Source organism: Gadus morhua, chromosome 13 (assembly GCF_902167405.1).
Source record: "Gadus morhua chromosome 13, gadMor3.0, whole genome shotgun sequence".
NCBI lineage: Eukaryota > Metazoa > Chordata > Actinopteri > Gadiformes > Gadidae > Gadus > Gadus morhua.
Window position 1 is genome coordinate 13555409 of NC_044060.1, and position 17125 is coordinate 13572533.

General features: G+C 46.4%; 1 protein-coding gene across 2 annotated transcripts in view; it reads left to right on the forward strand.

The window, feature by feature from the left end:
- apcdd1l (adenomatosis polyposis coli down-regulated 1-like) overlaps positions 1-14241 on the forward strand; it is a 14327-nt gene extending 86 nt beyond the window's left edge. Inside the window, exons 1-5 of one of the 2 annotated variants that reach the window (XM_030374168.1) lie at positions 1-194; positions 1545-1976; positions 11038-11221; positions 11558-12089; positions 12548-14241. The exon at positions 1-194 is cut by the window's left edge and continues 86 nt beyond it. In XM_030374168.1, the coding sequence (XP_030230028.1) occupies positions 1913-1976; positions 11038-11221; positions 11558-12089; positions 12548-13333 (1566 nt within the window). In that variant the 5' untranslated portion in view covers positions 1-194; positions 1545-1912 and the 3' untranslated portion in view covers positions 13334-14241. Of the gene's footprint in view, positions 195-1295; positions 1977-11037; positions 11222-11557; positions 12090-12547 lie in introns of those variants that run through there. The other variant, XM_030374167.1, reaches the window with a different exon arrangement.
- The last annotated feature ends 2884 nt before the right edge of the window (positions 14242-17125 follow it).

Sequence of the window (17125 nt, forward strand, 5' to 3'; positions counted from 1 at the left end):
TGTGTTCGTACGTGCTTGTATGAGGACCAGAGACAGGGAGAGCATTCCACGGAGGACCCAGAGTGGATCAAAGCATCTGACACCCCAGGCAGCGTGGTTCGGCGGGAGCCGGCTGTCAGATCTCAGATGAGAGATCAGTCCTATCTCTCCTACACATCCTCCCTGAACTCTGTGGGGTCTGCCATGGCGAACCGGTAGGCTATCCCGGGGGACATCAGCCATAGCAGTATTCATTTTAATAAACATATTCTACCTATGAAGTCCTTTACAGGTTGTTGTTTTTTAATAAATAATAACAACCTTAAACTTTCATGCGCTTCGCGACCTGGAATGACGTGATCTTCTTTGCGGGGTTGATCGGTAAGAAAGCCTGTACAATGCTGCCAGCGCCGGGCTGGATCTCCTGCCCCAGTAAAAGGAAACCCAGATAAATTACCTTGGCTATTGCCTGTTTCTAATAGCATCAGGGGGGCGTGTGCCAGACTCTGTACAGCGAGCCCGGCCCGCCTGTTGTAGCTGCGCTGCCAACTCGTTTGGCAGTCACTTTGAAATCCCGCGTTACCTTCTCAGTGGTCAACAGTGTCAACATCTAGGCCCAGACCACAGGGGTGTACGTTAGGGCCTGCGAATCACCGTGACTGAGACAGTCTGTCTGTGGACCTCAGTCTGGGTGTATGTGTGTGTGTGTGTGTGTGTGTGCGTGTGTATATGTGCGTGTGTGTGTGTGTGTGTTTGTTTGCTTGAAACTGTGTGTGTATGCACGTATGTGTGCAGTGTATGTGCTAGTGTGTGCATGCAATAGTTTTTGCGTGTGAGTGTGTGTCTTTTTCTTCATGGATGGGTGTGTTTGCGTGTGGATGTAATTTCATTAGGTCTGTAAAGGAAAAAATCGCAAAAGAATTCAATACAATGACCCTTACAGTGTAATTGTGGTTGTGTAATAAATAGATGTGACCTGTTTCATTACGTCTCTCTCTCTTGTATTATAAATTTTTTGCTTATGCCCTTTTGCACCTTGCAGTAAAATCTTAAAAGCTCCCCTGAGCCTTCACTTAAGGAAGTTTAAATCCTTAGTCCCCTCCTCCGACTTTCTCTCTCTTAACCTCCCCCCAACACACACACACACACACACACACACAACCCCCTCCCCTCTCTCTCTCTTTCTCTCTCGTCCTCTCTCTCTTCCTCTTCCTCTCTACCTCTCTTTCTCTTTCTCTTGCTCACTCATTCCTCTCCCAAGCGCAAAACAGCCAGACAGGAGCACATACACACACACATAGACACAGACACACACACCCACACACCCCCCCCACACACACACACATCCTCTATCTCATAAGCACACACACCCTCACTCCCCATGCAGAGTGTAACCAATCCTTAGCACCGCCAGAGGAGACAACGGGGGTGAAGTGAAAGAGAGAGACAGAGAGAGAGAGACCCCGACACCCCCCCCCCCCCACACACACACACACACACACACACACACACACACACAGACAGGAGTGAGTGAACACTATCATCTCTCTCTTTACTACACGCAGGCAAGCAGAGGAGAAGGTCCTGAAGTTGTGTGAGAGCAAAGTGACTCTCACTACCAGGCTCTGTTATCAGCACCGGGGAAAACCACCGCAACGGTGGAGCAGAAGAAGAAAGAGAAGGAAAACATCTCAAGAGCACTCTGAGGGTCCGAGAGGAAGGACTTACACTCGGTCATGGTCCTCGCCTCCTGAATTCACTAATCCACGCTGATCGGAGAAGCCTTGTCTGGATATTTTTTTGATTCATCTTTGTTATTTTTTCGTTGCCGGAGGAAGAGATAGGTTTCTTTTGGCGGGCTGTTCTCCTGAGGGTCCGTGTGCAGCGTGTGTCTTTGCAGCGGGGGGAGCGTGCGGACGCAGGAGTCGGAAGCATGTCAAGTGGACGTGTGGCTCACCTGTCGAGGGGCCCCGGGGTGCTGCTGTGGCTGTGGAAAGGTGAGTTTCTTTAAAGGCCCCCCGTTGCGGTATGTTGTCCTCAAGGATTGTGTGTGTGTGTGTGTGTGTGTGTGTGTGTGTGTGTTAGTGGGTCTGATTGAAATGCACTGAGCTCAACACGGCCCACTGCTCTTTCAGGGATACTTTGATTTTACTTTTTATTTTTTTATATTTGCTTAGGTATTTTTGTCCTTAAAAATATTAACATTACTGCCTGTGTAATTATTATATTTTTGTTTGTATTGCTCATGGGTAAGACCATCTTATCTAATGGACACTGAGGAATAGGTAGACATGATAAACGAAGAAATATAAGTGCATTGCATTTTAATATTTGATATAGATATAAAAGAGACCCAAAAGTAGCAATGGGAAAACGTTCTCCGCTGGAAGAAATTAACAATTTAACTTAAAAAGAGGTGACAGAATAGACCGATAAAGAAGGAAAAGATTATGAAAAACAACACGGTAATTAAGAGGCAAACATTATGTAATTTGTCACAATTCAAACAATTTACAAAGTTCGATATTTGGCCTCACTCTACTCAAAACATAACACAACCTGTGCTGACATACAGCTCATGAATAGCACATCTGTTTTCAGCCTCTCTTTCTCTCTCTCTCTCTCTCTCTCTCTCTCTCTCTCTCTCTCTCTCTCTCTCTCTCTCTCTCTCTCTCTCTCTCTCTCTCTCTGTCTTCAAAGCCAGCACATGGGATGGTGTTGTTGTGGGGGGGGGGAAGTGTTTAAGAAAGACACAGGGCAGCGGCTGGTGGGGGTATGGCCCTGGATTTAATGTTGCCAGCATTTTGTGTAATGGTTAGCATAACAAGAGCGCTGCGTTACAGGGGCCCCCGCCCGGGCCCAACGGCCGCCCTGCAGGGCTCTGGTGAGGGCTCTGGTGGGCCCCGCCACGCCACACGGGGACGCTGGGGGGTGGGAGGGGGGAGGGGGGAGGTGGGAGGTGGGAGGATAGGGTGGAGTTGGTGGGAAGGGTGTTGGGGGGGGGGGGGGGGGGGGGGGAGATAGTGGTTAGGCCGTCAGGGAAAGTTAGGGTGATGTTGATGATGGGGGAGGGAGAGAGAGAGAGAGAGAGAGAGAGAGAGAGAGAGAGAGAGAGAGAGAGAGAGAGAGAGAGAGAGAGAGAGAGAGAGAGAGAGAGAGAGAGAGAGAGAGTGAAGGTGGTGGTGGTGGTTTACGGATAGAAATCCCCATCCTGTACCTTAGCTACCCACACCACCACACCCCACTCTCTCTCTCTCTCTCTCTCTCTCTCTCTCTCTCTCTCTCTCTCTCTCTCTCTCTCTCTCTCTCTCTCTCTCTCTCTCTCTCTCTCTCTCTCTCTCACTCTCTCCCTCTCTGCCTTCCTTCCTGCTTCAATGGTAAAATGCTAGACTGGTATCTGCGGCTTTGCTTTTCCACCACTCAACTCAAGTAGAGGAGACAGGGGCCTCAGACATGCACACACACACACACACACACACACACACACACACACACACACACACACACACACACACACACACACACACACACACACACACACACACACACACACACACACACACACACACACAAATCAACATTCGCACACATGCACAAACATTCATACATGCATGCACACACAAACACACACACACACATAATAATACCCAAACATATGCTCACATGCAAGCACCCCCCCCCCCCCACACACACACACTTAACACAGACATACACACACAGATATGTATACACACGCACACTCATGCACATGTACACACACACACACACACACACAAACACACACACACACACACACACACCCCCCCCCACACACACACACACACACACACACACACACACACACACACAAACACACACGCTCCATAAGTCATTGATCCTACCCTCATCCTGTTCCTTTGAATAGCTCACATTCAATATCAGGGTTGGATTTTTATACACAATGTACAATACAGGCCTCAACCAGAAGACCTCAACTGCGGCCTGTAAAATGTTTTTTCTGTTGTGAAGCTGTTTTCAGTTAGTCAAGTGCTTTAGCTCACACAATTTTGTTATTGAGTTTCATAGGTTATTCTGAAAATAACCTTATAATATTGATGCCATGTTTGCCCAGATTTGTGAGCTACTGTTTGCTTGTCAGTATTCTGTTACTATAGTTACAGTTGGAGTTTTTCCCTTGTTTATGTGGCACCAATTCAAGTGAGATTTCAGTTTTGGCAAAATCCTCCTTTCCTTTTCAAAGGAGAAAGGTCTCAGTAATCGTCTACAGTAAATATTTGAATATGGTCTGTTTGACTCTTAGATGAGAAAAAATCAGATGATCCAGTCCTATCCACCACATTGGCCACTGGTTTCAATAAATATAAAAATCCTACTAATTCTATCCATTTAAATTAAACCTTGGATGTAGCATTAACATTTGGCACTTGTACTTTTCCACCTATAATGTGAAAACATTCCAGAAATATGAATCGGCCATGAGCCCTTCCAAAACGTCAGTGTGCCAAGATTAAGGATTAAGGTGTAGCCACTTCTAATCTCAGATCTTAAACGTCAACAGACCATCAACTCCTCTTTTAATACTGTCAATGTTTTGACTGCCTGTTGCTGTCTAGCAAGGAGACACCACAATAGCTAGGAATCCCCTCTTCCCTATTTGATTAATACCCACCAGATCGGTCACAGCAAACTACAGACTAAGGCACGATAATCCATTCGGTGGCTAGAGAACTTGGCATTCGAATCCTGGCCCCATGTGGCTGCATTTGAAAGTGATACGGAGCTGTGCTGCAAACAGAGTGGAACATTGAACTGTTATTGGAAATTGATTAAAAAATGACAGCACCTTCGGGTGACATCCAAAATCCATTTCTGAATTACAGATTGTGGTATTTTGTGTAGACAACTGCGCACGCTCGCGTGTATGTGTGTGTGTGTGTGTGTGTCTGTGGGTGTGTGCCCTTCACCCGGAGTCATGTTTGCATCTGGATAGTGTTTCTTTTCATTTATTCAAAGACCTGGAAATTGTTTTAGCAAAAGATTGTTCCATTGTGGGGTTAAGGAAAGGCAGTTTTCATTTTTATTCCCTTTCTGGTCTCTTCTCGTTCCTTCCCTCGTAAGGACACAGTGAGACATTTCCTGACTACAGAGCAACCAGCAGCAAAGGTTCAACCGGACAAAACTCTTTTGATCCTATGTCCAAATAAACCAGGCTGGCAGATTAGCTGGCTTAAAGTGTGATGAAAAGACAACAGCAGGCTCTCCACACACACTGCCCCCCCCATTAAGGTGTGCAGGGAAATGGACGAGGAGGGGGAGGCAGATAAAGAAAGAAAAAAAGGGAGATTTGGGGGTTAAAATAACAAAACAGACCTTGTGTTCCTTTTAAATTCTCCCTGACCTGCGGCTGACATTGTGGTTTCCACTAATCTAGGCCTAGATGGCCGACCATGGATAAAAGACAGAGAGAGCGAGAGGGGGACACAGATTTAAACACTGATACTCAAAAGAGAGGTATGGTTGGTGTTATATTGTGTTTAATTTGGTTCCAGCTGCTGACACAAACAACAATACATCACTTTCAATAAGGGGCCAAGGTCAATATTTGACAGTTGTAGGCAACACATTTGAAAATCAAATTTGTACACTGACGACGGCTTTTTTTACCTGGCAATTGTTGAACACTTCTGACAAGGTTGGCAACAACCATTATGGACTGAAACATGGTTGGAACTACTGCTGTCATAACTGATGTCTGCCATTATTAGGATTTATGTGAAAAATAAGAAAGGTTTCTGGAGATTTACAGAAAGTTGAGGTAGGGGGTCCGGTACACCAATCTATTGTACTTAAAAAGAAACAAAGAATTTACACTGAGGATTCTGCAGGCGAAATATCGCCGGTCGTATTTCATTGAGGGATTACGTCTGACACTTACGAAATACCCCAAAAAACACAGTTGATTTAGGGGGGCTGTTTCTCTTCACAGCGTTCACCTGAAATCATTTATATCCCTTGTTACGTGGGCTGTGAGCTCTTTCCCAATACGAACGCAATCCAGATATCCTTGTATCGGCCATTGGAATCTGGAGGACAGATTCAGCCAGGGTGTGTTGAAGTGCAGCTGGGAGTAGTAGAGGTTTAGCTCAACATATGGAACAGATAGAGTGGTTACAATACCATTTATTACTTTTTCACACATACTTCACACACACAATACCCACATATCCCCAGATACACACTCAGGCATACAGAAACACATGCACACACACACAACCAGAACAATCTTACCACATCCATCTCTGTCACCAACCCCTAGGCTGTGCCCCTATGAATGAATTTCAAGAGATTGGAAAGCTTAAACCACCTAGACCCTCCATCCAAATTCAACTAAGTGCACCCCGCATCCAGCCTGCATCCTCCCCCAGAGGGGTGAGGGGTTAGGGGTGGATGGGGAGCCGAGATCCACCCAGGTGCAATGAGGTGGGGACATCATGTTTTTTCCCATCAATGGGGGAAGGGAGAGATGATTTGGAGGCAAGATGGGGTAGCACCTGGATCAGTGTGTGTGTGTGTGTGTGTGTGTGTGTGTGTGTGTGTGTGTGTGTGTGCGCGCGCGCGTGTGTGTGTGTGTGTGTGTGTGTGTGTGTGTGTGTGTGTGTGTGTGTGTGTCTGTGTGTGTGTGTGGGCATGGGCAGGGAGGGATTCTTGGACAGTTTTGTGGGTATTTGTTCTGTGGCGTTCATGCAGGGAAAGGTAGTTGGAAAATGAAGACAGACAGACAGTGTCCCTACATCTATGCACAGAAGGACAGACAGGGTCCCTACACTACACAGGGAAGCACTGAAATGTGATACAGGATAATGAACAAAGGCTGAGAAGGAGCTCAAGGAAGTCATCTTTAAGAAGCCTTTCTGTTCATTCATTATTTAAAGCATTTTGTGTTGTTTGTACATTCATTGATGGATCTGGATGAAAATAAGTTTCCTCAATTAATTTCCTCTCCTTAATTGTGATGAGTTGCTGTCTGGAAAGAGACAGGCAAGAAGATCTCTCCAATACACACTGTAGGAGCAGTCACGGCTCTAATCGCATGACTTCCCTCACAAGATGTGGGCTGTTTCTAAGAAGTGGCTGGATCTAGATCTTGTTTGCCCAGGATGGCTCAGAATCTAGTAGCACTTCAAAAAAACAAAAAAAGACTCCAACCGTGGACAGGACGGCAGATGAGTGTGAGCCCTGCCAAACCGTAATCGCGGAAGCAAACAAACAAACAAATAGCTCGGAGGTCCTTCATAAATGGCATCCCTTCTATAAGTCAATGTCTCTAGTGTACAGGATGGAGGTTGCCACGGTGAACGTGGGTTGCACACATGTAAGTGTGTGTTTATGTTGAAGTAGCCCAACCTTTTCAACGCTTGGAGACGCGGGCAGTGTGGCAGGGGGATTGCTTTGGCTGGTCCTCAGTCACACCAGTGAGCTAGCTCAAGTGATGTACTGTGGTAACTAAAGGCTACAGGGCTGTTCAGGCCAAACATCTCGACCTCACACACCAGCATCACACACGCACGCACACACGCAAACACACACACATACCCATAGACCACTGCAGTGCCCCCTTGTGGTAGAGCTATATTATTGCTCTATGGTCATTGGCTTCAACCACCATGCAGGGTCCATGTCATTAATGATAAGGCAAAACAAGAACACTTGGAAATAATTATGTACTACAATAACCTCTGACATCAAACGCCAAAGGTGAATCATCCAAATAGGTCCTCCTCTGACTTCAATGTGCAACGCCTGTCAGTTGAATATCATCAATTGCACAACATATTGACTCAAGTGGACCTGGCATGGTCTCGTTTGTGCCGTGGAGGAACACGTAAAACCGTCGGAGAACTATTTCAGTTTAGCAAGCTTTACTTTCATGTGTTTTTTTTTTTTGTGTGTAAAATACAACCATATGCTCAATTGGAATATGATTCAAAGAGGGAAAGGGCAAGAATGACGGCTGACCTTAAGAAACCCTCCATGGAAATGCTTTGAGAAACCTCAACCATAAAATCTGATGAAACAAGCCAAATGATTCACCATCACATACGGTACAGCGTCGTCCACTCGCTGCGTGGCTCATGACTCGCTGTTTTGGCCACAGGCGATATGACGTTTCAGTACGCTTTCACATGGAACATACCAATGGGGACTGGTCGGTGGAAGTGTTTGCAAATTAATTGATCCTTATTAGTATTTTAGAGACCCCATATCTCTCCAGGGGTGGACAAAGCAATACATCTGTTGGTTAGCTGGTTCGGGTCAAAGCTCAGTTCTGCTGCTCTGAGAAAGATGCCGTCTTCAGAACGCTCAGAGTTTCAGGGAGTTTTGGAGGTTCCAATTTCGGAGGAAATTGCTTTGAACACTCTGTTGGGTCGGAGTTTCCGCTCTGAGTTTTGTGCGGAAGTAAAGCTACCGTCTGAGTTCACGTCGCAACAATGGCTGCCCATATCGCTGTCATTACATTGATAGACTAAAATGAACTTGCAGCAAGCACTGAGAGGCGAACTTAACTTCTAACTACATTTGCATTACGATACATTTTAGCTTACAATTATAAACATCACCTGATAAATTCTTGCTCATGTTCAACCATCGCAAGCAGATATAACTGATTCATCTGTTCTCTGTGAATACAGCAAAGAAGTGCATAGAGGCCCCTGTGGGCATCCATACTTGTTGTTCTGAAGTCTAGTCTCACGAACGATCTGTTTTTCTGGAAGAAAGGATGTTTTATCTTGAAGCCTACGAACTTCTGAAAGGCGTTTCCTTAACACTCTTATTTCGGAAGAAGGAAAGGTTCACATGAAGACACGTAATAGTTTCCGAACCACCGAACGTTCGAAGACGTCAAGAGCCCCGGGTCAAGACTCAGCAGGGGGGCGGGGCAACCCAGCTGACATGCCTCCGTGCCTCGGTCAATCGCTGCTGCACACATGTCCGCTGATATATTATGAATATGAATGCCGCAGAGGAGAAATATGGGACGGCTTAGAGCTTGGATTTATCTTTTCACTGTGTAGTTTTGTTTTCTCATCTTGCTGTCGTGTGGGTTGAGCGGTCAGGTGAGCAGCATTTAGCAACAGATGGATGGCGGAGGATGACAGTTTGTCAGTGGTTGTACACAGCAGGCCCTTGAAAAGGGGGTGTTGACGTTGGTTTCCTTAGGTTACCCAGCGAGATCACAGCGAGACGTGCAAATGAGGCTCTGCCATGGCCCATGGCCTTTGAACAAGGCATGCATGGTCCGAACGCCTACTCTGTAGACGATAACATTCAGGGCGGGTTAATCGAGTGTAATTTAATCAGTTTCCAAGAGGTTTTCAATAATAACCAGGACACGAGAATATGTATATAACATACATTTTTCCAAAACAATGTCTCTATGACTATAAGTCACTATGTTTACTTCTATACCTTACAAAACGATCACCGCATCATTAACAAGAAAGCAACAGCTCATATTTCCTAAACTATATTTCACAAAGCCACAAAGTGAGTTCAAAGTGAGCTTGAGTCAGGAAGCATCTTAGCAGCCCCCGAGCACATAGAGGGCTGTCTACCAAACATCCTCAAATTAAAATAGTGCAACCTCAGTACAAACATATCCCCCCCCACACACACACACACACACACACACACACATAGCCCGGCACGCATATCACACATACACACAACCCCACATGCACACACACACAAACACAGCAACACACGCACACACACACACACGTATACGCACACACGGCCTCCCATACAGACATGCATACACACACACACACACACACACACATACACGGCCCCCCATACACACACACACACCTGCACACATATCACAAACACATACACGGTCCCCCATACACACACAAACACATGCACACATGGCCTCCCATACACACACACACACACGGGCTCCCACACACACACACACACACTCACACAGCTAGGAACAGGGTGGCTGTGCTAATGTTCCAGCCCTCGTGGTGCAATGTGAGGAATCAATGTCTTTGGTCCGTGCTGAAACCAGAGCTTGGCTTTGGGCTACCAGAGATAGAACATCACTCTTGAACGTTACTCTTGCCTAAGCCAGAGGATCCATCAGAATCACCATCCTTTATCAGTCCAGTGACAGCCAGAGAGATTGCATATGTGAATGAGGCAGATCAATACGCAGTAGACTGAATGGTGGATTTATTCTGACTAACTGTGTCGTAGGAAGTTGGCCTGCTCTTCCTATGCAACATCGTGATACCCGTGCTTTCTCAATCAGATTATCAACAGATGTTTTGGCTAGCATGATCTGCTGCTGTCAGTGACCCATTGATCGTTACATATAAATAAAACAGATACAGTTCTCTCTCTCACTCACACACACACACACACACACACACACACACACACACACACACACACACACACACACACACACACACACACACACACACACACACACACACACACACACACACACACACTCACACCCAAACGCACAGTCACTCATAAACCCCTAGCGATATCATGACAAGTACAGTGACAAGTCAATGCTATCATCTCTTGCAGTGACCTGATTCAGGAAGACTATGTTTCCATAGCAGCCATACACTACTAATTACATGGAAAAAAAGTTTAATTGCCAACACTCACACTTTCCAGAGCCAGCCCAAACTTTTTCTCTCACGACAGCCTGAATATAATCTCTCTACCATGAGGCAGAAGTCAAATGTCAAACTGAACGATAAAATGAAACCTCAGGGACAGGACCAAACAATACATTCCACAATTGATGGCATATTCGTTTGTGGAGCAAGCGACGTCACCTGGCGCCATTTCAGTCAATCGGAAAGAGCAGTGTTTAAGATCGAAGTTCCACAATCTCCCCAGAGATTGTGCCGGTCCCTAGCTTTGGTTTTAACATTTGAGTCAACCTTTATAAATACATTTATTGTAACAAATTAATGTCATTAAAGTAATTTTTCTAGAATTAACGTCATTGATTGATTTTTCCTGCAGCCGTGCTGGTCGTCGGGACAGGAAGTAAAGCATGGGAGATCCCTGCTGCCCCGTTCAGCACCTCCTCCAACTTCAGTGAGAGTGTACAGTGGGAGCCCTCCTGCCATCACCACTCCCTTCAGGGGGGGATGAGCATCACAGCAGACATGCCCCCGAGGCTGGAGGGCACTTGGGTGTCCACAAGGTGCGATGTTCCATCCCTGATTCAAGCACCAAATTACACTCATGCATTTATTTAACATTCATAATGCCTTGATAACTTGAGTTGAATAATGCTTTGTTTGGAAAGTTACCATGGGATTAATGATCAGAAATAATGGTCCTGACATTACCATACTATTACCATACAACTCTATTTCCCTTGTAACAAATCAACTCAAAATAAATATGTGCAAAAATAAAAACAACTCGCCTCCGGGTTTTTGGCCGATCCAATGAACATCCTGGAAGTAAAACCTAACAACATCCTCCTAACAACAGGCCTATTCTTTCCCCTGTGCTGCTGCCGCTGCTGTGCTAGGTGCGAGGCACGGCCCGGTCCAGAGTTCCTGACCCGCTCCTACACCTTCCACGCCAGCCGGCAGTTCATCGCCCTGCAGCACTACTACAGCGACGGCGGCTGCGCGCGGCCCACCTACACCCTCAGCGTCCGGGGGAAGCTCCGCCTGCGCCAGGCCTCCTGGATCACCCGGGGCGCCACCGAGGCCGAGCACCACCTCAGCAGGGTGGCCGTGGCGGTCCACAACCCCACCGCCGTGGGGAAGCTGGTCGACCGACTGGCCCCCGCCTGCGAGGGGCCCGCCGCGCTGGGGCAGATGGCGGCGGGACGGGTCTACGAGCTGTACAACACGCGGGCCGGGCGGGCCTGTCTGGCGGCCCTGGGCTTCTCCATGACGGAGATGGCTCTGGTGCGGGTGGAGACCCAGCTGCACCACAGCAGCCACGGAGGCAGGAAGATCCAGGAGCTGTTCCTGGGGGACATCCACACAGAGTGGACGCAGAGAACCCACCACAGACCCAGCGGGTACCAGCAGCCTCTGCAGAACGCCATGGTGAGACCTATTTTTTAGGGATACTTAGAATCCATGCCTGCAACAGTTTGGCTATGCAAAGTACAACAGGAATTGGAGTTTCTTTTTTGCTCTACCCCTACACTTAGTCAAAGGATTAGTCATGCGGCAGGGGTTTGGTCTGGGTTTCTGGCGGTTGAAACAGAGATTTTTCAGACATGCCTAGCAGATATATGGCAGTCTTCTACTGTTGGCCAACAGCTGAGTACACCGGCTAGCGGTTAGCTTAAGGGTTTACGGCCTTGCACATAGAGAATGGCTGAGCAAAACAGAGTAGAAGGATTATTCTTAAAATCCCAACTATGACTGACGGCTTGATATACAGTATGTCGAATGTTCTCAGGGCCATCCCTTCAGAAAGGGCCTCAATTTCCCTTCTGTAACTCAACCTTGATAAGGCACCAATCCTTACTACATGTCTATCCCCCCCCACCCCACAGCACCACGTCCACCCCTGCCCAGTGTGCGCCCTGGTGTATCGCTCCACAGAACAACGGCCCCCGGTGCTTCCCCGGACCCCCGCGGCAGCCCTGGCCCTGGAGGGCCGCTGGGTCAGCCAACGCTGTGAGGCCCGGCCGTCCGTCCTCTTCCTCACCCGAGACTTCACCTTCCACCCGGACCGCCACGCCTGGGAGGGGGTCTACCGCCACTACTCGGACCCCGGCTGCTCCCGGGCCACCTTCACGCTCAGGGCGTCGGGCCACTACGCCCTGGGCGGCCCCTCCGACCGGCTCCCGGGGGCCACCGAGCTGGCCTTCAAGGTGACCCGGGTGAAGCTGACTCCCTGGGACGAGTCGTCGGTGAGGCTGCTGAACGGGACCCGGCCCGGTCACTGCGGCCCGTCGGGGCGCTGGGAGGCGGGGGCGGAGCGGGACGTGACCCCGACGGCCGGGTGCTCCGCGCTGGGCGTCAAGCTGCCGCACAAGGAGTACGAGCTCCTCAAGACGGAGCTGGACCCCTGGAAACACCCACTGCTGTTCACCGGAGAGAGGCCCACCGACGGCCTGAGTCCCGACAAGCCCCAGAGGAGGCCCACCTCCTTCCAGCCTCCCATGCTGCTCTGCGGCAGAGGCAAGGCATCGCCCACGCATCGCACTGTCTCCAGTGGCGCCAGCTCCAACAGCCAACAGCAGATTCAGTTCGCAGCCAGTGGCTCGGTGAGGCTGGCCGGGCTGGGGCTTCTGGCCCTGGGCGCGGCTGGGTGCAGTTGGTTTTGGCTGCAGTGAGGAGGAGCCATGCCTTGAACATACAGGCAGCAATGGTTTCAAAGAAGGTGGTGCCGGCCTTTGTACATTTTATCGGCAGCTTTTATGTTGGCTCCTCATCTACTTCTTATTGTGAGAGTCGTTGTCCAGAAGACACGTGAGACAGTGAGGGGTGAGCCTGAAGCAGATTTCCCCCATGTTGGCGAAGTGGCCATACCATCGTTTTATCAGGCTGACTGTAGTGGATGACTTCTATGACATCTATGGTGCATATTGTATTTCTGTTAACTGTTCTAAGTGTATCTATACAAAAAATAAATATAAGATTCAATATGTGATATAACCATGTGTTTATGTCTACCGGTCCGCTAAAACGTGCACAGCTCCTTTTTCATGCTCGAAAGACAAGTGCTGTACATTTTCCTCCCGGCTAATACTATTCCCTAAGAAGGTTGTGATGGTTGGAGCAAGGACACGTTCATTCATCATCCCAAAGCAAGCCTTGGACATTCCGGAGGATCCCACGTTTCACCTCAGACATCCGGGAGAGAAGTGTTTGGAGTTCTGTAAACAAAGGGTTATCTTATTCTCGGTATACACACGTCCACCCCACAAAGTACAGAACCGACACAACTTGAAGAACTCTCTCTTTCGTCGCTTCAATGCCAGTGCAACATACAATGTTTTAGTAGAGTAAATATTTGCTTTATTCTCTCACAAAATGTACATATTTTTTACTGATCATAGATTGCATTTAATTACTCTGTTATATATTGACAGCCCATTCAATGAAAATAAGTATTTATTCCATCTATTTACATTATTATTGAAAATATAAGTCCTATTTTACTGTAGATGGAGGTTTGTAGATTTACCATTTATGTCAACATTTTTGTCTTTTTATATGATATTAAAATGTATTTCAAACACTTTGCCTTGCATTACTATGAAACAGTCCTATAAAACTTGATTCATTTATTTTTCCCTTAGTGAAAGAATAAATGGAGACTTTGGTATAATATGTAACAAAGAAAAGAAGGACTGGATTTTGGCTCCTTCTCTCATGTGTGGTAAGATTAAAATCACAGAACGTGGATACATTTACTGCCGTTGCATAAATAACTGTCATATGGTTCACACATTACCTACGCTATTCCAAGATGGCTCAGAATACTGCTGAGCACACACACAAAAGCATATCTGATTGGACATACAGCATAGAATAAACAACAGTTAGCGAACAAAATGTGTCACACAGTTGCATGGATGATAAACGTGTCCAGATGAGCATAGGGCAGACAGGCAGAGCTTCGAGCGCTAGACTAGTAACATTACAACTGTAGTTCTGGTTGAATTTGGTGGGTGACGAGCTCAGTATCAACATTCTTCTGTTGTTTTTTTACTAAGAAATTACAGACTATTTCTTCCAAGATTTTTCAAATAATAACTTTGTTTGAAACTTTTTCGATTAACATTTTATACACTCAAGCTAGGGCATTATGAAAGACAGGAAATAAAAAGAAAGTAGGAATTTTAAAGAAAAAAAATCGATGCCAAATCAGGCCAAATGTACTGAATTGACTTTGTAGTATTAAACTTCCTGGGATGAAATGAGTGGGAGGGCAAAAGTGAGTGAGGGTTGTGCGTCCTTTCCAGGGGCTACATACTGTTCCTATTAACTCCTGTACAAATGGCGATGGCAGCTGTGGACCTTGTGAGGTAGTTGCTTGGGTTTGGGCTTTCTATACACTTGGATATCAAACATTAAACAGGGTTAAGTAAGTATGAACATGAATGACGGTGGTGGGTAACTCTAATATGAGGCAAAGGAATCAATCCAATGGCAAAATAATTTAAAGTTTCAGCAAAATGATACAACGTTTACCCTTGGAAAAATTGAATCTCTGCATTTAACCCATCTCTAGGAGCAGTTGGTAACCTGGCAACACAGCCAGTTGGGCGCCCGGGGACCAACTCTGAGTCTGCTGCCAAGTCAACTGCCAGAGGAGTATTAACCTAACATGTATGTCTTTTAAATCTCGGGTAGGAAAACATGGCTCCAGCCAGGTTGCACGGTGGTGGAGATGGTCGGGAGATGTCGATGACTCAGGTGATGTAACGGTTTTCGTGGTCTGTTTGTGGTTTCTGTTCACTCCACATCAAAATATACACTGTCTGGCGGAAGAGAAGCCCAAGACAAACCCGTTTGCAATCATGCAGACCTTCATCGGAACATTAGACAACGTTGTTCCAATCAAATGAAATAACGAGGGAGAATAAAATAACAAGGAGAACTGTTTCCAGTACATGATTGTTGTTTATGTACTACTTATCTACAAATTTCAGCATGTGTGAAGCAGTGAAAAGCAGGAGTAAACATGTTTACGCCCAAAACGGGCTTTCTTACTCTTATTCCAATTCCCAGGCAGGCTTAATTCAAAGTTTAACTAGAGATAGTCTGCAACCGTGGTTTGAGACTTTGCTTGACTATTGTGACAAGCCAAAAAGTTAAAAGTCCTTAACAGTATCTCCCGGGTCTTGGAACAGGCACATACCTGGCAGAAAAGCACTCGCAAAAGTGCTTGTTATGTTTTCTCATGGCAAAGAGCTAACGTTGTGTCATTGCTAAGAGACGGTTATTGGTATGAAACCAAAAAATGGTGTGGTGCAGACAGAGTGAGTTTGAGAATGAGTAGGCCCATTTTCTCCATCAGCCCCAAATAAGAGGAGGCACACAAGGTTATGATCAGTTGTATGCAAACAAAAGAGCTGTTCAAAAATAAGTACAAATGCTCCTCAGGAGAAACTTTGGATGAATGCTGAATTGAAGTACAATGTTAATGTGGGGTTTTTCAAAGCTTCATCCTTTGAAGTATCTGAATTTAATGAACGACATTAGCGCTCTCATAAAGGAATCTTGCTAATCTTGTTTAGTTTCACCGCAACTTGTTAGAAGAATGTGGCTATATATTGAAAATAAAGAAAGAGAACCAAAAAAGCCTATACAAGCTTCCTTTCAGACAAACCAAAGTTTCCAAAACCACAAACAGTTTTTCAGTGGGCTAGTCTGACAAATGTTCTGGTAAAGAAAGGCTCAGTGCTGCTTTTGGACCAAAGCTCAACAGAGAACCGAGTTTTGTTTTTCTCTGCATCATTAATTCAATTACCCTCCAATATCCCCCTCAAAATACAGTTCTTCTACACACGTGCACAAAATATTGTTATGTGAATAACATTAGTCTAGTGATAATAGCTTTAAAAATTGCCGCTCTTTCTCAATCGTTCTTATATCAAGACCCTTTGAGAAATATATCAGACTATGAGCTACAGTTGCCTGATATAAGATCACATCAGCCATACATCTGGCGGTCTCGGGTCGAGTAATCGGTATTAAAACTGTACGTTCTTCTTGGCTATGAATTTAAATGAGCAAAGCGGTGTGTTATGGCGGGGCAGGGTTAGCATACAGGCAACAGTTTGATGTGGGGCCAAACCCCAGCACGCAAACCTTATATCGGGGTGACTTCATTCTCATCTGGACGCACGCGCCACAATGTTGTGCTCAGCCTTCTCCCACATTCAAACTGAGCCCATTATTTTACCCATGTTTTACCATGTCAGGGCTTGAGCCCTTGAGATTAACAATACATTTTCAAGAGGCTTGGCTCACGAAGGCAGCCAGCCTGGAGTTACAACATAGACAAAACACAAGATTGACGACACACCAAAATAAAAGTATTAGGTTAAACATTGGCAATTGTCAATCGTTTTCGTTTCCCTCTGTTTAAATTCACATTGATTGATGATTGGTTG